The sequence below is a fragment of the Mesocricetus auratus genome, unplaced genomic scaffold, assembly GCF_017639785.1.
Source record: "Mesocricetus auratus isolate SY011 unplaced genomic scaffold, BCM_Maur_2.0 contig_5206_pilon_obj, whole genome shotgun sequence".
In the NCBI taxonomy this organism is placed as follows: Eukaryota; Metazoa; Chordata; class Mammalia; order Rodentia; family Cricetidae; genus Mesocricetus; species Mesocricetus auratus.
Window position 1 is genome coordinate 3,881 of NW_024431600.1, and position 21,917 is coordinate 25,797.

General features: G+C 42.9%; 1 protein-coding gene across 1 annotated transcript; it reads left to right on the forward strand.

The window, feature by feature from the left end:
- The first annotated feature begins 7,537 nt into the window (after positions 1–7,537).
- On the forward strand, positions 7,538–12,158 carry LOC121138236 (disks large homolog 5-like). The gene is made up of 4 exons (XM_040740995.1): positions 7,538–7,683; positions 8,556–8,739; positions 9,863–9,976; positions 11,076–12,158. Exons 1-4 carry the CDS (start codon positions 7,538–7,540, stop codon positions 11,118–11,120), a joined length of 489 nt encoding a protein of 162 aa, XP_040596929.1. The 3' UTR covers positions 11,121–12,158.
- The last annotated feature ends 9,759 nt before the right edge of the window (positions 12,159–21,917 follow it).

The window sequence follows — 21,917 nt, forward strand, 5'->3', positions numbered from 1 at the left end:
AGGTACTGAGAAAGAAATCAGCCCGGACAGTTCTACGTTAAAATATCTACAAAATACCCTGGAGTAAGCACAGGCAAGAAAGTGAAAGACCTTTATAGTGAATATTTACAAACAATGATGACAGCATCAGAAGAGGGAAACACCTCCCATATTCATGAATTGAAAGAATGGATATTATGAACATAGGTGTAACACAGAAACATGTAGATTCGATCAAAACCCCACCACAATCCCAATGTCATTCTTGAACGAAACAGAATCTTAAAATTGATGTGGAAGCTCACAAAAGTCCTACACTGCCTAAACACACCTGGCAGAATGATTCACACTGGAGGTATTATCACACCCAAATTTAAGTTACACTGCAGAGCCATAGGGACAAAACCAGTGGGATACAAACACAGAAGCAGAAAAATGGAATAAGATGGAACACATCAGTATTCTCTTTGTTTTCTACGAGGATGTCAAAGAAGATGCATTAGAGCAGTGTTTCACAACCTTCCTAACATTGCAACCTTCTAACACACTTCCCCATACTGTGGTGATACGCAAAAATAATAACATCGCTTCTGTTGCTACTCCATAACTCTAATTTTGCTACTGTTATGAATCCTATTATAATTACCTGTGCTTTCTGATGATCTCAGGGGACCTCTGTTAAAGGGTCATTCAACCCCCAAAGGGGTTGTGGCCCACAGGTTGAGAAAGCACTGCACTAGAGACAAGATGAGCTTGCTCAACTAATAATTCTGGGGAAACTGCATATCTATACAGAGAATGATGACTCCAGATTCCCAGTTTTATTCTATACAGTGCCTAGTGGATCTGAGACTTTGATCCAATCCTTGAAATTCTGAATACAGGGGAAGAAATAATAGGGAAAATACTCCAAGGTACAGGGAAGGGTTGCAGAGTAGAACTCTACTTGTTCAAGAAATATACTGTTGACTTACAAATGGAATTTCATAAAGCTAAATAAGCTTTGGAGCAGAAACAGATGCAAGCACGTTGATGACACAGTCTGTAAGACGGGAGAAACATCTTATACATCTGGCAATGACTAATATCTAGAATACACAAAGTACTCAAAATAATGAACAAAAGAAATCAAGTTAACACAGTCAATAAAGGGAAAGTTGAAACAAATGGACAGTTATCAAAAGATGAAATACACATGGTCAGAAAACCTATGAAAAATGTTAAACTTCACCAGCAAGGGGGAAATTGGATCGTATTTCACTGTAGATATATATTAAACTGTCCCATGATAAGTTAGAAGTAAACAGGGAGACTTCACTCCCCCTTGTCAGAATGGCCGTCATTAAGGAAACAAACAAGCGTTGCTGCTGATGTGAAGAAAAGCAAACGATTATTTATCCATAGTGGAAGTGGAAGTTGCATCCAGTCCTTGTGGAAATCAGTATAGATGCTCCTCAGGAAGGAAAAACTAGATCTACCATTGGACTCAGCTACACTATTGCTTTCGTACCTGCTCAATGGACTTAGAGCCAACACATCACAGACATACTGGCACATCCTTGTTTATCCTTGCACTACTCACAACAGCTAAGCTGTGGACTAGCACAGGTGCCCCTCAGCCGACGACTGGATAAACCATGTGGTTCATATACAGGATTGAATTTTTCTCTATAGTCAGGAGCTGGGGTGATGGACCAGTCCTTAAGAATACACACTGCTCTTGTGGAGGATCTGAATTTGATTCCCAACACCTAGGCTAGGCACCTCTGGGCCTCCGTTGGCACCTGCACACGTGTTCACATATCCACACGTAGACACAGACACATACCCATAACAAAATTAATAAAAATAAACAAATCTACAAGAAAGAGTAACTTGTCATCTTCAGGGAAGTGAATGCAAATCATGATAGATGAGTCAAGTCAGTTTCCCAAGGAGAAACACCAGGGCTGGATAGATGGCTCAGGGAGTAAAAGCACATGTAACTTCTACAGAGGAGTTGCACGGGTTCCCAGTGCCCACCTAGATTAGACGGCTCCCCAACACTTGTAGTTCCAGCATCGGGGCATTCCACAGTCTCCTCTGGCTTCCACATCCCAGGAGGCTACAACCATTCTCCCCTCCCACAAATTAAACAAATATTTTAAAATATACAAATATTAGATGTTTTCTCTCACTTGGGAATGTTTATAGATATATTAAATCATGTCTATTTATACACACTTACGTGTGACATGACATGTATATATATGTGTATGTGTGTTTATATATATGCAATCATGCATACATACAAGCAAATACATATATTTTTCATGTAGATAGAATGTGAAATGGAGGGGCCAGGGCAGGAGAAAAGAGATGAAAGAGAGGAAAGAGAGGATAAGCACCATGGAAGGTATAAGCTCAAAGCACACTATAGGTTTGGTTGAAATGCCCTCATGAAACCACGTACTGTGTGTAATGAATATCCAATAACTTAGTTTATTAAAAAAGTATTTCAGCCAGGCGGTCTGGTGCACATCTTTAATCCTAGCACTCGGGAAGCAGAGGCAGGTGGACATCTGTGAGTTTGAGGCCGGGCTGGACCGATAGCCTCCAAAACAATATAGGGAAACCCTGTCTCATAAAACCAAAAAAAAAAAATTAAATAAGTATTTCCAATAACTTTAGAATTATTCCTGTTTATATTTATTATAGCCATGTTTGTATTGCAATAGTCTGCATATTAGATGATGATGCCTTTCATCCTTCTGGGGCTCATAGTTGCGCATGTTCACAGAAGCACTGAAGTGAGGCATACCGCAAACCCTACTAAAGCCGGCACATCTTTTTGCCTCTGGAAAGCAGACACCCAGGCTCCATGGGCAGGAGGGTGAGGCAGATGACTTACATAGCTTCAACGCTCAAGCCCTACCAGGTTTCACCTCCTCCTGGGTGTGTCTCTCATTTGACTTTAAAAGGCCTATGGTACCAGGTTGGTTGCCTACAGTTTTATGTCCAGTATGTGAAAATCTATCCTATGTGTGAACCAAGATGTCCCTCTCTGCTTTCACTTGGAAAAACTGGAACATGGGCAGAAGGAGAAAAAACTTGACCAAATCTCAAACCAGATGGTACAAAAATCACAAGCAATATCTGATTAAACCATATATGTTTGTGATGTTTCCTGAGTTCTTCCAAGGCTTGCCTCTTGGTTTTCCTGCAACGTCTTATGTGTGCCAGTGGATTAATTAGCAGCTGGGATGACACTTCTGTCAGACAATCACGATTCACGGCGGGTTTACCTCCCGCTGCCCCCCAGTGCCTGGGTACTGCAGTTGCAGCTTCGGTTTGGGGCTCTGACCCAAAGGCACAGTGAAAGGGGGACTTATTCAACACGTCACATTTAGAAGAGTATGAACGGAATAGTTCAGGGACCCCAGGTCTGTCTTTGGGCCACCAGCTAGAGGGTAAAACACAAACAGAGTAAAGAGGTGTGCATTTCACAGGATCGATCAAGATCTCAGGCCTGTAGAGAGTTTGGAACGTACCAGCTACAGAGGCTAATTACCTTACCTTGTGCTAGTCTAGGCACCCGAGCGCACACGCCTTGTCCATCTCTGTGTCTAAAGCAGCATCTTCTAACTGACAGAACCTTTCAGAATCGACTAATCTAGCAAACCACTCACTGGCTTCTACAAACCCCAAAGCCAAGACGGGTTTTGCCCTAGAACGTAGATAGTGGGATAACTTAAGTCTGTATTCTTGGGTTATGCTCATTCAGAATGGCTCCAGGATAAACCATCTCCCGATCCCTTTAAAGTGAGTGCTGTGGATTTTAAGTTGACGCGGTCAAGATGTAGTACTGGAGATCAATGGCCAATGATTGACCTTTTCACCTCTGGTATTGCAGCCTGGCCCCATAGGTTGTTTTTTAGTCTATTTTAGCATTTTTTATTTTCCTGACAATTTTCTAAATGTTTATAGTTTGATCATGTACACCTGTTATTCTTCTTCTACTGAGCACTTTATTCCCAAGTAGTCTCCCCTCTCCTTTCATTCTCTGTCTCTGTCTCTATCTGTCTCTGTGTGAGAGAGAGACAGAGACAGAGACAGATGGACAGACAGACACAGACAAATAGACAGAGGAGATTGGAGTTTTGGATTTTGATTTGGGTTGCTTGTGTGAACATGGGTGAGAAACTTTACTAGAGGAGTACCTACACCAGCAAACACTCATTTCCAAAAGCTCCTCAGGGAAGAATAGGACTTCATTAACAACTCCCCATGATTAGACTCCTGTTTATCTTTATTATCATTATTATTTTTATTATTACTTTATTGTTTGAAAATCCCGTATGTGCATACAAAATGTGTTGATAAAATTCATCCCCCAATTCCCACTACTATAGCTTCTCCTCCGTGCCTCCACCATGATTCCCTCTCAATTTCATATGCCCTTTATTTTTAACCCACTGAATCAACTTAATACTGCCTTTATGTTCACAGGTATAGGAACATCTGCTACGATGTGGGTAGCCTCTTCTGAGCCTGAATCCCTGAAGAACATTGACTCTCCTCACATCACCCGTCAGGTGTCAATAGTTCCTCATCTACAGGTGAAAGGCAGGAGTCCCTCCCTCCCTTCTGTGCAGGGAATTTGTGGAGCTTGATATTGAGGAGGTCTTATGTGTGTAGTCATGGGATCTGTGCGTTCACGAGCTCGATGCCATTAAAATGCTGCAGTCTCGAGGGGTCCAATCTTGAGCAAGCTTTGTGCAAGGAAGCACGTGAAGACAATGGCCATGAAACACCCAGAACACTCCATCCTCACACACTTCTCCCCATTACCTGGCTTTTACCTTCTGCCTGGTCTTTTCTTTATGTGATCTCTTAATTTTTGAATGGATTATAGAGATGTCCACTTCAATGCTGAATGCTCAACAGTTTCTTAATCTCGCCACTAGTAGCGGTTACAAACCCCTGCAGTTACTAGTGTTCACTGTAATCAATAAAGCCAGTGAACATTCATGAAGAGCAAATGAGCAGCAACTTACCTACTGGAAATTAATTTCTGTAGACTCATTACTAAGAAGTCATTTTAAAAAATTCCTTCCCACCATGAGATCTATAATTTCCAATAAGAGTGAGAATTTTGCCATGAATAAATTTATCAAATATAATTATCTTGTCAAAATAATTTCAGTAGGAGATATCAGTGAGTTCCTGATCTGGAAAGTACTATATATATTCTAGTCAAAAACAGGGATCTCTGCTTTTGGAATAAGTAGGTGCTGCAGGGGTTTTGTTGTAAGCCAGGAGAGAGTGCTTGGTAGGAAAACCTGATTTCAGGAGAGTTATGTGGAAAACTGAATATCAGGGAGGCCATGTTATTTCTGCATGACATCACCGGTCACTTCCCTGAACATTCCAATGTATCCTGGAGCCTATGGAATCCGGTGATGTCACCTGTGTTGTAGCAACACCAACTGCCTTTGGAGAGCCCTTCAGTGCCCTCGAGGATGAACGTGTGGGAGAGCCTGGGGAATCTCCTTAGGAGACAGCATGGAGATGGCAAAGACACAAGGGAGAGGCAGAAGAAGGCTGACCTTCAATGTCACTTTAAAGGATCAAGAAAGAAATGGTTCAAAAGGAAGAACAGTAAGTCCTAAGTAGAAAATGGGGAGCTCCCTGAAGAAGGTTGCTTTTAGATGGGACTTTCGTAATGGGACACAGGAACTGGGGTTCTTGGAAGAAATTGGCCACCAGTGCCTGGCATGACTCCTTTAAGGGAATGATTCCTGGGTAGTAATTTGTCTCCCCCAATAGACAGGACCTAGTGAGAAAAAAGCTATTTTGCTTGTACCACATAGATTTCAATGTTGAAGAAGTGTGAGATGGTTAAATAATCAGGATCAAATGAGACCAGCATGAGGCAGGGACTGGTGTTGTGTGCTCAGCTAATGGCAGGTCATGACTGTACTTCAAAGCGAGTGGATATCTTTATGCAATGTGCAACCTCTCTGTATCTCCTTAGTTGTCAGTGAGTTGGCTTGGTGAGTCTGGTGAACATGTTCTGTGCCTGTATGACATCTCCATCTATAGCCATGTTGTTTGAATGACATGTCAGGATATTTGAACATCTCAAAAAGACCTGAGTGCCTGTGGACAATGCTAATTGCCTTTTGGTTTCTAAACCCATAGAGTTATCAATTCTACAGGCAGGTTGAATTGAGAGCCTGTATTTGTGAATGAGCCTTAGAAATTTCTGTCTTCGTTAATGTGAAATATGTGCTGAGGCAGCCGAGAAAATCAGATGGGTGACAATCCCAACTGCGTTTAGAAATGGGAGAGCTGAAATGCCCTGGAGGGGCATTTCAAGCCTGGGTAAAAATCCATTTGTGTGTCGGTGAGTCACAGGTATAGAGTGGTCTGTATATTCTCCACAGCTTGGCATAATATGACTTGACTTGTGTTCCTCTACCCACAGAGGTTGCTGTAGAACCATCAACTACCTCCTCCCTAGTCACTAAGAAAGAGATGAATGAGAAGATAGAGGGTATGAGTAAACAGCTGGATCAATTGGCCATGGAAACAAAGGAGCTTAGGGATTGCCTCATCTCCATCACTGATGACAGGTATTCATTGTTTCCAAAGCCACATAGACCATCATGGTTCCACAATTTCACTTTTTGTTCATTTTCTCTAAGTTCTGTGGCTCTAAGAGTATACACCTTCATGGTATCCTTTTGCCCAAAGGGATGTTTGTAATTGTTTCCCATAAGGAGAATCTGAAACCTGGGCAGGAGTGAGATGGGGTCACAATTTTTTTATGTGTCCTCTAAAAGAAAACCAGAGCCAACGGCCTGAGACACATAACTCAGAGATTGAGAAAGTGGTATGAGTTGCCAGCATGCATTTGGACAGATCCTGTCAAGTGGCAACTTCTATGAGATGTTAGCTGCTGTTAGTTTGTTGTGACTCTTTTCATGCCAGCGAGGACGTTGTGCGATGATCATAACATGGAGCAGCTGGAAAGCCCTGTCACACATCTCATTGTATGGTTACAAGGCCTGAGAAAGATCCAAGCACATTTTGGTCTCCTCTGTGATACCACACCTGCAATCATTTCTTTAACATCTCATGGTAACAGTCTCTCTTGCTCCCTTTTCCCTCTGTCTGTACCTGTCACACACACACACACACACACACACACACACACACACACACACACGCACACACAAATAAACACATATGTGGGTTGGATGTTTGTGCATTTCTTCAAGTTTACATCCCTAGACCTTGACATAAGTTTACAGACCATGAAGTAGAAACTAGGGACAGTGTTAGCCAGCTACTTCAGTGTTAGTGAAAGAACACAGGCAGCCCCACCTCTCTTCATGTTAACATCCTGTCTCTGCTCCCCTACGGTTATGAGAGCATGTTTAATAAGCACCAGATATTCCAAGGACTTCGGAGACTGAATGTGGCATTCCATGTGCTCCGGTAGCCTTGAACACAGCCAGAATTCATGTGACCTATGAAAGGTTTGTTCATGGAACTTTTTGTTTCAAGGTCCATGCCCTATCATCGGCCAAAACCTTTCTATGAAAATCTCCAGATGGAGCATAAGCAGGTCATGGATGACCTCCAGAGATTGCAAAATGAGAACAAGGAAGCCTTGCAAAGATTCTATGAGATCACCGAGGAATCATTCTTCTATTGGTAAGTGCCTGTCTTGCAGGGGACCATAGCATTGTGAAATGTCCACTTCTGCCTATTTTTTCTCTGTACTGTAGAGTCCACAGATAGGTTCTAGCTATTATGGCTTTTAGCAAGAACCATTAGCAAGCGATTCTTGGTCTTGTTTTCATGGCACTCAGTTTTGCTAATTGTGGGAAAGACAATTAGCTCCTCCCAGCCCCAGATTATCTACCTTAAATAGACTAAATTTCAGTGGTTTTTATCCTTCCTAATACTATCACCAATTTAATACAATTTGTCATGTATTGGTGATATTCAACCATGAAATAGATTATCCTGCTACTTCCTACTATAATTTTGCTAGTGTTATGAATCACGATGTAAGAATCTATTATTCAGGAAATCTGAGAGGGCAACCATGTAAGAGCAATGCTATCACCAAAAGAGTCATGACCCATAGTTTGAGGATGACTTCTCTAAGTAGAGGAATATTTTCCAGCATGTGATTGGTGTCAGGAAGGTTCTCAAGCATAGGCGTCTTGCCCACATTGGACCTCTACAACACTTGAGTGTCCTGTCATCCCTCTGAGTGGCTTTGTCCCCTGTCTCCTGATGTGGCCCCATTACTATGGTCAGTTAAGGGCACTGAAGGACCTACTCACAGAATTAGAGAATCTTGGGTTTCTTTTTCTTTGGCATATTCAGAAAGAGTTTGATTCTTACTGGAATTTCTAGTTCACTACTTTTGGTGTTCTGAGAGCAGCTGTCATGGCTGCATTGACCACTTGTTTCTGTCACATTTGATAGCGAGAGGACCAGTTGAATTGATGGGTTATGGATGCAGGGGTGGTTGGAACAGAGTCAAGGTCTTACTATCCAGAGAGTGTTTCTAGCAATCTGCAGCAGCAACTCCAGATGGAGAAGTCTCAGGTGCAGTACGTGGTGGAGAAGCTGAGGCAAGAGACCAAGAAGGTGCTAGGGGAATGGATCCTGCTGCAATACTACTTGGATGAACTGAAAGTCATCTGTGAGAAAGAAGAGCGTGTCATCCGAGACCTCCAGACCCAGGAGTATCAGGTAGAGAAAAGCAGCTGGGTCATCATTATTTATACATGGAGCATATGGGTGTCTGTCCGTCGACAAAATTGTGGTTTTACTTATAATTTTATACACACATAAACACCCAGACACACACACACACCCTTTTCATCGTCTGCTTTCATGACATCCAACTGTTCATTTCATTGTCCATGCATCAGTAGTACTACCAAGGCAGTCTGTTATGACTACCAGTTGCCACATACACCCTGCTGCTGTAGTAGAGGCTGCAGTTCAAGCAGGGTGATGGGTCAATAAAACTTCACAGTCCCACGTCATATTGTATTGGGCGTGGTGCTCCGTACACACTTGAGGGTGTTAGTTCCAATTCCTGTGGCTCATTTGATTTGCAAGTTTGTATGGTATCACAGTGGGGGCAGGAGAAGCAGATTGCCAGGAAAGGAGACAACTGGAAATGTCAAACTAGTGTTTCTCTTTGTCAGCTCATTAGATGGCATGTGGCCTTTCTTCCTCATATTCTCTGGAATCCAAGGTATTCTCTTACCATGCACAAAACTTGGTTCCCACTGACAGAACCTGCAGCAAGACTTTGTCAGTAGTGTTTACTGTGTGTTTCTTTGGCAAATTCTTCCATCATGGAGATTATAGTATAGAGATGATAGGTTTTCCAGGGACGTGGAATACCTAGAAAACAGGCTTAGAGTTTAGTGGTTTGAAATTTTCAAAAAGAGGGGCTGTTATATTATCTGATTGCCCTCTTTTTACCGCTATCTGTCTGTCTGTCCGTCTGTCTGTCTTTCTTTCTCTCTCCTTTTTTTGAGTCTCTATTTCTCTTTCCTTCTCCCTCTCTTCCTTTCTATGTCTCTCTGTTCATTGATATATCCATGTCTGTGTTTGTGTGCACAGATGCATATATGTAATCACCTAGAGAGTGCAGTGGAGGAAATTGAGTGGGTTATTATCCAATGCATGTTGAAGGTGTTTAGAGGAGATCCCTTGGTTTGTCCGTCTGTATCTGGAAAATGGATTCCATCTTCACCGAAGCTTCCTCGAAATTCTCTGTGTGTGCTTGCACATGACTTAGAGTGAATTCATACCTATGCTCAAATCTCTACTAAGATCACAATCTTCTCATGAACAGGAGCAGCAGAGACTGGAAGGAAATCTACAGTCCCAGCAAAAGGAGGAGCTAATCATTGAGAAAAAAGACCTTAGCAGGAAAGCTGCAGAATTACCTGACTGTCTCCCAGATGAGGTATGAACCAGGTGTTGAAATTGGGAGCCAGGTTCAAGTCAGTATCTTCTACCTTCAATTTCTGCCTTTTGTGGCAAGAAATATGCAAGGCTCCAGGCAACACCAGGGAAACTACATGCCAGAATACTTTGCTGTTCCAGGCAACATGAACTTTTCACCAGGAAGTAATAGGCTTGATATTTAGTGGGTCTGCAGAGCTCCGTCCTCCTTGGTACCTTTTGACTTCTCCGGTATGTGCTGAGCAAGATTTCTTTGAAACCACAGAACTCTGCCTGCTTCTGATTCCTAAGTCATGGGAAATAAAGATGTGTCTTACCATGCCTGAAACTGTTTAAATGAGAGTCCCTCCCTTGGCACTCTTTGGTATAACACTGTCTCTCCTAGTTGTTTGACAATTTGCCATTGAATCTTCTCTGAATGTAATAAGTTTAGGCACTTTCAGGATGAACCCAGGAAAATGTCTCTGCTGTAGGATTTTTCATATCCTTCATGTAATATTGTGTACCAGACCCCTCTAAAAACTAAGATGTCTATTCCCAGTGTTAATTTTTAGTAATACAAGTCTGTTTTTCTTTAGTTAAATGCTTCTAAATTCTGCCTATTCTCAGGCACTCACCTGTTGAAATTTTGCTCCAAGTATCACAGACTCCATCTTGTATATTGCTTGGGAGTAAGGTTCTTTCTGGAAATGCGGCATCAGAGTGCCCCATGGCCTTACCAGTTTTCTAAGCTGAAATGTCATGTTATGTCTGCCTATAAAATGATGTGGTCTGTGTTTAACTCACCATGAATATTCTGTGTTTCTCCACAATGCTGTTATTTGTGGATTTAATATGGTGTGTTGGAGAATGTTCTGTTCTTTCTTTATATAGCACATACATACAGTACTCAGATCAGGTTGCAACACTGGTAGAAGCCTGACAAATTCAAGGACAAGCTTCTCTGTGACCCTTGTTCAATAGGGGTATATACAAAGGCTACTGTCATGTTATCAATGCTGAAGTTTTCAGCATAGTCGAGTATTTGTGAGGTCACATTTGACAGCTGACAATTCAGGTCCCCACTAGCACTAATCTGCGACTGCTCCTTCCTCTTCCAGATCAGAAAAACTGCAACAGGAAATAGAGCAGGCTTCAGGCCTTGATGAGAGCACCCTGAAGACAGAGCTGCAGCTCCACGAGGACTAAGAGACACAGGCAAGTGAGCCACCATTGCATTGTATTTTCTGAAACAATGGCATTACTTGGGTGGCATTTCTTCCTCAAACCTATGTCTGTATGTGTGAATAGACCCTGGTTTAGTCTAATTGGTAATGGAACAATGCTGATTTTGGAACTGACTGCCTTTCTTTATCTCACAGCACACTTTCAGAGAATTAAGGAGGTCTAAGGAAGCCACAGAAAAGCAAAAATCACAACATTCTCCAAAATAGAATCAAGACCTCACCATAAGAACTGTCAATCTAGCTGTAATCTCACCCGTGATGCAAATATCATCCTAAGTTATTTGGTATGTCCAATGTCTGATTCATGTGTTTCTTGTCTCAATTTCAGGAGTAACAAAATCATCACAAAGATGTTTGAGATCCAAAACGCCTTCCAAGAAATACTCAGAGCCCAGACATCTACCAGCAATTGGAGCTCAACAACATGGAGGGAGGACATGTCTCTGCTCAAAATTCTCATCCTGTCCAGTGCTGAATCTACTGCTTTTCACTGTTTGTTCGTGTTTTGGGGTTGTTGTTCCAGTTTCACATTTTATGATTCTTTGGATCTGAGTTTTGTTATCTTTTTGTATTTGATAGTTTATTAAGATTATATGCTTTATGTACTACATGCCCTGTTGAAGCCCTTTGTTCTTGTTTCATATTGATATTTGGCTAAAGCTATATATTTTATATATAAAATGCCCTGTTAATTCCCTACTGAGTCCAATGACTACTTCTTTTTTTCCCTGGAGATTTATTTAAATTATAAACAATATAGTTTTAATATGATCCCCAATTATCTCTCCCTTCCAGTCTATCATGCCCTGCCAACCCAGCCCCCCATCCACCTTCTGCACCCCATCGATTTAGGCCTTGCATGTGGGATCATCAAAGTTTGTCACATCATTTAAGGCTGTGTCTAGGGCTTCTCCAGTGGAAATGACTATATTTAAATAAATAAAAAGTTTAAACTCTTCATTGTGTGTGTGAAGTTTATGATTCAATTTCATTTTTCCTCCATTTAATGGGCAATTACGCAACTGGACTATAAAAGCAATTGTGTTCTTTAAGTTTAGCAGGTAATCTACAAATTCAGGAGGGAAAAACTGTAACCTCTTTTGTGGCTTGAAAATCTTAAGTTAACTGAAATCTGGTTTTTAAGGGTACTTTAGGATGGGGAGGATGAGGAATCCAAGCCAATGATTTCATTTGAATCTTTCTTAATACAGCCACCTGGAATACAAGATGGGTAGAGGGTGATGGTCGAGCCTATAAGTATACAGAGAAGAATCTCTCTATGCCTGAAGTACACCAGATAGCATAGTGGAGACACCTAGTTGTCAAGAGAAGCCTTCCTGCTAGCCAGGTTCCAGAGCCGCATCAGTCTCAAATAAACACAGAGGAGGCTATATTAATTAAGAAGCTGTTGGCCTTGCTTGTTTCTTACTGGCTAGCTCTGACTAAAGAAATTACCCCATAATTGTTAATCTAAGTATTTCTCTTACCAGAGAATTTTCTGGGCTTCTTATCCCTATGGCAGTTACAACTTGACTTCCTGTGTTTCTCCTACCCAGAATCCTGCTTGACTCCTAGTCCCACCTATCTTGGTTCCCTATTGGCCAACAGTGCTTTATTGACACCTAGTGACTTCCAAAGGAGTACATCGTTGTGTCTAGAGTCCCAAATGTTGCTGGCATACCTAAGACATGTAGGAGCTCTAAGTCTGCTTAAACTACCTAGATTTCTTGGTCAATCTGTGCCATTAGTGATACATTATCCTCATCCTCCGTGGCCAGAACTCTTGTGTGATATCCATTGGGAGTCCAAGTCAGTCATGGGGGCGACAGACAGTGTAGGAGCTATCCTCAGTGCATCTTACATCCCCAGACACCAGTGAGGCACGCAGATGCACTATGGGTATTGGAATTTGGGCTCAGAGATGGTAGCAAAGCCTGAAGTATGCTTGGGAATGTCATGTGGGCCTTGACGGGTAGTGCAGGAGCCTTGTCCCCATCCTGCTCTCCTACTGCCCCACCCTCAGGTTTTGACCTGTGCTGTTATGCAGGGCCTCTGAGGGACTAGTAGATGCAGGGATCTGGGATCTGGTCTTTGGGTCGCAAGCTGTGTTACTGGTTTAAGTAAGTCACACACAAAGTTGGGAACAGCCAACCAGATGATGTACTCAATGACAACGCGGGTGCTACATACTGCCTGGGGACACAAAGTAGCACAAGTCTGGAGCAGAGAATGCAGGTTTCTCAGCACATAGCATTAGGGTTCTCTGTAGGGAAGTTTCTATAAGTGGGATGGCACCCTGGGCAATAAGCCGTCTGTAGGAAAGAGTTGCCTGCTGCTGCATGATCTCAGCCTCCACCTGGGTGAAGGGTGCAACGATGCTATACTCCTGAGTGCACTTGTCATGGAGTTTGAGATGTAGCTCTGAGTGATGGCTCGCAATAACCCACACAGTAGGCTGCCAAAGACTACTGCTGCGATGACCTTTAGGGCAGTGCATAGCAGGAGTTCCACTCATCAGTACAGACCAGCTGTCCACCACACACCCATGTCGCATACACAGGCTCCTAGTCCCAGGAACGAAAGTTTTAGACTAGTACTGACTTTAGCTCCTTTCATCTGCTCCATCAGTAGTGAATGTCTGGTTGGTGTAATGGCCGGCAGGCTGTGGCAACAGGGTAGAAAGCAACTTCACATGGGACCTTCCCAGGTGCAACCATGGCAACCCTCTTCTCTTGTTCCTCCACAAGGTCCCCAATCCCAATTCTCACATCATTCCTCAGGGAGGGTGAGCCCCTCCTTCGGGGGATCTCCAGAGTCTGTCATTTCATTCAGGGCAGTATATAGGCCCTTTTGCGTGTCCAGGCTGAGAGAGTGTCCCTTCATGTTGAATGGGCCCCCAAAATTCATTTGTATGTCATGGTGAACACTAATCTACTACCCAATTCCCTAGAGATCCCTCTCGGACAACTATCCTTTGTCATATGACAGAACAATTGTTATCAGGTTATTAAGTACCTCAGAAATGGGTGACTGATTGAATACACATTTTCTAATTAAAGATTTCTTGCATTTCTAAATTAGCAAAATAACTGTTTCATACTACCTACTTATCCACAAAATGTTAAGAATTTCCATTAATTTAGGTCTTTATGATCATCAGTTTCAAAGGTCATGTATGTGTTTAGGATTGCTCTATTGTACTCCATAACTGTTCTTATTAACAGCATGTTTTTAAAGGTTGGTACTCCAATATATCTTTTTATATATGTTAAACGGTAATATGAATGGGATTGTTTCCCTGATTCATTTCTCAGTATGTCTGTCTTTGTATACAGGAAGTATACTGAATTTTGTTTGTTACTTTTGCATCCTTCCACTTTTATGACTATATTAAGTTTTATTTGTTAATATTCATATCATCAACAATAAGCAACGAAGGCAACCCTCCTCATGCGTGCCAATGGCACATTCCCTCAAACCATCTTAGCACTGATCCTCAGTATAGTAGCACTTGACTAGATTTTCACTATACACCAGTCCTGAGCCCAAGTCACATGTTTTCTCCAAAGGCAAAATTTATTCTCAAACATGGTAGGTAGCATTAAAGCCCAGGCCATTGCCCCACGCTCAGTATTTCTGTCATTGTATACAGGAAGAATACTGAATTTTGTGTGTCAGTTTTGCATCCTTCCACTTTTATGACTGTATTTATCAGCTTTAAAGGATTACTGAAGCCAGGCATAGATGGGACACGACTTTATTCCCAGCACGGTTTGTGTCAGGGATTTGTTTGAGTAACAAGAGATTGTCTTAGACATTTCCAAGTGAATGCCTATATTATTTCATGCTGAGCAATATTCCATGGAAAAGTTCAACCACATTGTGCTTTCTTCCTCATAGAAAGATGGACATCTGGATTATTTCTACCCAGCGCTAATCAGAGGAAAGGCGCTATGACTCTGATATTCCAAGATTCTTTGTGGACACTTACTGCATGTCCTGTAATCACTGGGTCACTTGGCCCCTGTAGTTTAACTTTCTGAGGGTGGCTTCTCATTGCACTGTCATGTCACCTCTATGCATGACTGAGGCTTTTGTTTACTCCCAACCCTCGAGGAGGTTGATTGAAACAGTTAACAATAATAAAGAAAAGCAGTTACTGAGTGCTGCAGACATAGCACATAGGGAGTGTGTAGACGATCATGAGCCCGAGAGGCGTGCACTGAACAGCCCTATTCTCACACTGCAGCATGACTATGGGACTTCTGCTGGACTGAGATGCACTGAGAATCACACTGCAAGTCAGAATCTCTCAAGGAGTAAATCCAGTCCAAGATTCAAGATAAACTGAGCTAGCATAAATAAAGTAAGGGTAAAAAGCAATCAATACAGGCAACCCTGGTGAGGAGAATATAGTTTACAGAGAAGACACAGAGATTGACCTGACTATTGAGTGTGCAGTCATTTACCCAGAGCAGAGAAGGAACACAAACCTCAGCCAGCCCATCCTGCCTCTCAGTCAACTTGATTAGCTGCACTGGCCTCCTCCTCACCTTCCTGTAGTACGCTATTTTAGTTTTCTCCAAAGCCTCTTTTGCAGATAAATATTCTTCCTTTCCAATACCACAAAACCATAGAGGTACAGTAGTTTTTGTGTTCATTTGATCTAGAGGGTGAGGTGGACATGCGGAAAGACAGGAGAACATACAGTATACAATGGACAACTTCCTGGATAGGTATCACTTGCAAAATTAAATCAGGATCAGATATGCAATTTAAAGAGACCTATAACCCCTACACAAATAGAAGCAGTCATAAAATGTCTCCCAAGCAAAAAAAGCCCAGGTCTAGATGGCCACAGTGCAGATTTCTACTAGAAATTCAAAGAACAGCTTATACCAATTCTTCTCAAAGTATTCCACGCACTAGAAGCAGAAGGGTCTTTGCCAAACTTTGTCTACCAGGCTTCAATAACCTTGATCCCCAAGCCACACAAAGACCCAACTAATAAAGAGATCTCCAGACCAATATCCCTCATGAACGTTCATGCTAATATACTCAAGAAAATACTGGCAAATCTAATCCAAGAACAAATCAAAAAAATCATTCACCATGATCAAGTAGGTTTCATCTGAGGGAAGCAGGGATGTTTCAACATACAAAAATCCATCAATGTAATCCACCATATAAACCAGCTGAAAAACAAAAATGACATGATCATCTAACTGGATGCAGAAAAAGCCTTTGACAAAATCCAAAACCCCTTTATGAGAAAGGTGTTGGAGAGATCTGGGATAACAGGCAAATGGATGACTCTAGAAGAAATCATCCTGAGCAAGGTTAACTCAGTCACAAAAAGAGAAACATGGCATGTACTTTCTCATATATGGATTTTAGACATAGGTCTGGGGAGTGCCAGCTTACAATCCCATTGCCAGAGAGTGTGAGAAACAGAACCTTCATTCAGTGGCTAATGGAAGCAGAGGCAGACTCTCACGGCTAAGCACTGAGCTGAACTCAAGAAATCCAGTGACAGATAAGGAGGACCGATGACCAAAAGGGTTAGTACTGTGCTGGTTTAACCCCCAGAAACAGCCAACATGACAAGGGTTAGCTCTTGATTCCCAGACTGATGCCTGGGAATCCAACATGGGACTGATCCAGATCCCCCGAATGTGGGTGTCATTGAGTAAGCCTAGGTAATCTATTGAGCCTTGGGTAGTAGATCAGTATTTATCGTGGGTATACAAATTGACTTTGGACTCCCATCCAACAGTGAGAGATGAACTCTCACCCTGCACACTTGAGGGAGGGTCTATGCCCTGCCCTGGATGAAAAAACAGACTATGGACACCCCCATGGACGGCCTCACCCTCCCTGGGAAAATGAGGGGATATTGGAGGGGTTGGTGGGAGGGCACGGGTGGAGAGGAGGGAAAGGGAGAGGAACCTGGAATTGACAACTGAAGCAACCTTGTTTCTAATTTAAATTTAAAAAGAAAAAATAAAAAACAAAAAAGAAGGACCACCCGTTTGAAATGTTTTGGTGGTGTTTTCAAGAGGTACACTGCCACATGTGAGCAAAACATTCTAGGCTATTTCTCTTAAAGTTCCAATCATAGTCCAATACTTTATTAAAGATAAGGAATGATTAATTCCCAAACAATATAACATCATAACTTTCTATCCTTTGCCATATTTAAGACAGGGATTACAGAGAAGTTGGTTCCCTCAACTAAAACCCTATCCCATCAGTGCAGGGCTTAAGCACAGCTTGATAATGCAAAATTACCCCCAGTGTCGTCAATGCTTTGAATCACATAGAAGTTCACTATGCAGGATTCATTACATAGCAATGCATAACAGCTCCTTACAGACCAAAACTCTTTGTTTAGTCTATGCTTCTCTAACCTCAATAACAACTTTCTCTATCAAACCTGTTTATGCTGCAAGATATAAATTTTAACTCTTTTGAAATGAGCATTAATATCTCTAGTGTATGCTCTTGGGTATCATATCTTTCCAGATATGAGGGAAAGATGAATTATGCTATGGCCACAACAAACCCGAATGAAAATTCCCTTAACCTATATTTAAATATTGTTCATTATTTGAAGTTTAAGAGAGTTTTACCTGCTTGTATGTCTGTGCAGCATGTGCATGTAGTATACACAGAAGTAAGAACAGGGCAATGGATTCCCTGCACCTAGGGTTACAGGTGGTTTTTGCTATTATGTTGATGCTGGGATTCACACAGCGGCCTTAGGAAGAATAGCCAGTGCTCTAACTGCTAACTCACACCATCATCCACCTGGACTAATCTGTATCACAAATGAGGGCAGTTTGTGTAAGAAGACAGAAAAGGTGATTTTGAAGGTGATGATGATTTTAGAGTACTTATGGTTGGAATGAAAGGAAACAACTTGTTTAATGTACAAATAATAGAGTCCCACCACTGTTAGATTGCTGTGTCTAGGGACCAGAGCTGCAGTCTAGTTTCTCCTCTTCTCCCACTTATAGATGCTACTTCCCCCTTCTTCCTGGCTCTGAAAGAAAACTGTCCACCCCTCCCTGCCCCTTGCTGGAAGGTATGGAATGTGATTTGTGTTGGCTCAATCCAGGCCCTGATGTACACAGGGATGGTCCCTACCTCCACACTTTCAAGAAAGGGGAGAAGTGACAGTTTCCCCTGGCTTCCACGAACTGTACAACCTTACTTATTACCCAAAGAACTAGTTTCCAGCATTGGTCTGCCCTTAAGGCCCTTGCTTTCATTTTATCCACAACTTGTATTGAGAACCAAAGTGCCATGCCTGAGGTGTGGGTGTGAAGCTCCAGGATATGCCAGAGTTTGCACAAGTAACCCAGGACACCTGAGCTAGCCCAACAGCCATGGTCAAAGCCATACCTCAGGCTCAGGCTAGGGAGTCTGATCTGGCCACTAGCTGATACTAGGTGGTGGTGGTCGGTGGGTCTGGAGTAGCGGTTGCTGCCCCAGAGCCCTACATTACGCAAGCAGCCCCTGTGCTCCTGCTACTTCACTTCAGAGGCTCCATGGTCTTAGCTACCCCGACCTGAGGCTCCTTTGCAGCAGCTGCAGTGGGAGCTGTGCTTCTCTAGGACCATGCGTGATTGCCTCTTGGGTGAACAAAAACTTTGCTTGGGGCCAGGAGCTGAGAAGCCTCATTATACAATGCTCCATTGAGAGGTACCGCTTCTCCTACAACCTCTGACAGAAACAGAGCCTGGGGGCCTCTTACTGTCCTTCCAACACTTGTGCTTTCAGCTGCTGAGATACTGTCACGGTTGCCATGTTCCTTTCACTCACAGTCTTTCCCACACACCCAACCCTGTACTCTCTGGGAGACCACTACAGCTCCCTGAGCTGCTTGCTGAGGTCTGGACGTCTCAGTGGCTCCAAATCCCCCAGACTGAAACCCTGCCATATGCTACCCATCTCCAGACACCTCTTGATCTCCATGGACTGAAGGAAAGGAGTACCTGCCAGGGGTGAGGAGAGGTGTGCAGAGCCCACCAGGTTGGGGTGACACTGCCAAAGACCAATTGCTGGCTTGACAGTCCCACTTCCCACATGATGCCAATGTCTTCCTTCTCCTTGACTTTATATATTCCTCATCTGCATACTTCTACCCCTCTAAATCAGTTCACTGCATTACCCTCATTTCTCCCCAAGATATTGCACCTAGGTCTCTGCTGCAGTAGCAGCCACTCTGCTCTATGGTCACAGGAGCTTGGAGGACATTCTGGTACCTAGAGACCCATGCTTTGTCTGCTGTCCAGCCTACTGTGGCTAAAATGCCTTTGCCATTGAGCCTGGAGCTGAGTAGCTTCATCAATCCATTGGCCTTCTCCTTCCACAGCTTTGCATGTGGCAAGGACTCCACCTGTTACCACGGCCTTTCACATTGCCTGATGGGTCACTTGCTGCTCCATATGGAACCCCCACTAGGCTCCTGCATATTCCTTGTCACCATATGGTTTCGGTTGCTGTCCTATCTGTCCAAGTCATATGAGTTCCGTGCTATTCCCAGCTCCAGGACACTGTGTTTGATTGGAGTAGCTACCTGAGCTGCTCCTGAGCTCAGCCAGCAACAGTAGTTTTGGCCTGACCATGTTAAGCTGCCTCTCCATCTCCCAGGACTGAGCCAAGGAGGCACCCGTGAGGCATTCAGAAAGGTGCTGGCAGGGGACCTCAGGCAGGGTGACACTGCCACATGAATACTCAGATGTCCTGCAGAGCACATGGACCTAAAATCGACCAGGAGGGATTCCTTCCAGTTTTGACATTTTCAGTTCTTTTTATTAGTATTTTTATTATTAATTGTTCATTAATATTGTTATTATAGATTCTTGTTCTTATATAATTTAAAGCCAAGAAAATGTTTGCATGGATTAACAAAATTTTCACAACAGAGCAGTTACTATGTAGGTAGAACAAAAGATACCAGATACTTGTTTAGGTGACAGATGAGTTTAAACTGGGGCCATGGGCAATAGGCCAGTGTTTACCATGGCTTATGAATGAACTGTGAGAGCCCATTCCACATGAAGGGATGCTCTCTCAGCCTGGGCACATGGAGAAGGGTCTAGGTCCTGCCCTGTGTGAAATGACAGGCTCTAGAGATTCCCCCAAGGAAGGCCTGACCCTCCCTGGGGAATGATGTGGGAATTTAGTGTGGAGCAAGGGAGGCTGGTGGAAGGATAAGGGAAGAGGTGTGGGAGAGGGAGCTGGGATTGATGTGTGAAGCATGCATGTTTCTAATTTAAATCAAAACTTATTTTGAATATGAAAGGCTGGTTAATAACAAAAACCAAAACCAAAAAGAAAAACATCAACCCAGTCCCAGTAGCTAAGAACACCATTCCATCTCATCTTTCACTTGTAAGCCTTAGTTATAGTTCAGATGTGAGAACTCTCATCTTTAAAATGTTTCCTAATGATTTTTCAGACTGGTATGAGCCTGCCAGCTGCCTTCTTCCTAAATTATAATCTTTCAGACTTCAATATAATGCCAAGAATATCCCTTGGTAAGAGTAGCTGCCCTTCTGCCTTGCTTGCTGAGGTTGTTTTCCTTTCGCAACAATGTTACAACTTTCCGGGGGTGGAGGAAGGAGGAATCCTTGCTTTGCAAAGGTTGGTCCTGGCTTCCTTGCCATCATGCAGTGGGTGTTTACCTGAGAGCCTTTTCTTCTGCTCTCTGGAAGCTTAGAGCAGCGCTTGGTTCATAAATGCTGGGAATTAATGGCTTCATTCCTAGCTGGTTTGAGTTGATCCCCATAACTGCACTAGAATATAGTATTAAACAATTACTGAATAATTTTTATTATCTTCTGATTTTATCATGGAATATCTTGTTTTCATCCATCTATAGTGATTGAGAGTTTTGCTGGGAGAAGTAGTCTGGGCTAGATGCTGTGGTCTCTTAGTGTTTGTAGAACATCTATCCAGGAACTTCCGGCTTACACAGTTTCAATGTTGAATTTGGTGTAATTTTGATAGGTTTTCCTTTTTTTTTTCTAAACCAGAACTATGTTTTCTTTTTTTAAATTTTTTATATATTTATATTTTTAATTTTATTTTCCAGTTTAAATTTAGATAAGAAACAAGGTTGCTTCACAAGTCAGTTCCAGGTCCTTCTCACTTTCCCTCCCCTCCTCCCGTGCCCTTCCCCCAAACCCCCCCCCCCCGTTATCCCCTCATTCCTTCAGGGAGGGTGAGGCCCTCCATGGGGGTGTCCATAGTTTGTCATTTCATATAGGGCAGGGCCTAGACCCTTCCCTAAGAGTTCTGGGTGAGAGTGGACCTCACATTTTTCTATGGGAGTCCAAAGTCCGTGTGTATACTTGGGATGGGTACTGATCTGCTGCCCAAGGCTCAATGGATTCCCTAGGCCTCCTCACTCACACCCAGATTCAGGGGGGTCTTGATCAGTCCCATGCTGGATTCCCAGGCTGATGCCTGGGATTCAAGAGTTAACCTTTGTCTGGTCAGCTGTTTCTGGGGGTTAAACCAGCCCAGTCTTAATCCCTTTGATCATCAGTCCTTCCTCTCTCTTACTGGCTTTCTTGAGTTCAGCTCAGTACTTAATCGAGGGAGTCTGCCTCTTCTTCAATCAGCCACTAAATGAAGTTTCTGTTTCCCAGACCCTCTGGCCATAGGAATCTAGGCTGGCACTCCCCAGATCTATGTCTAAAA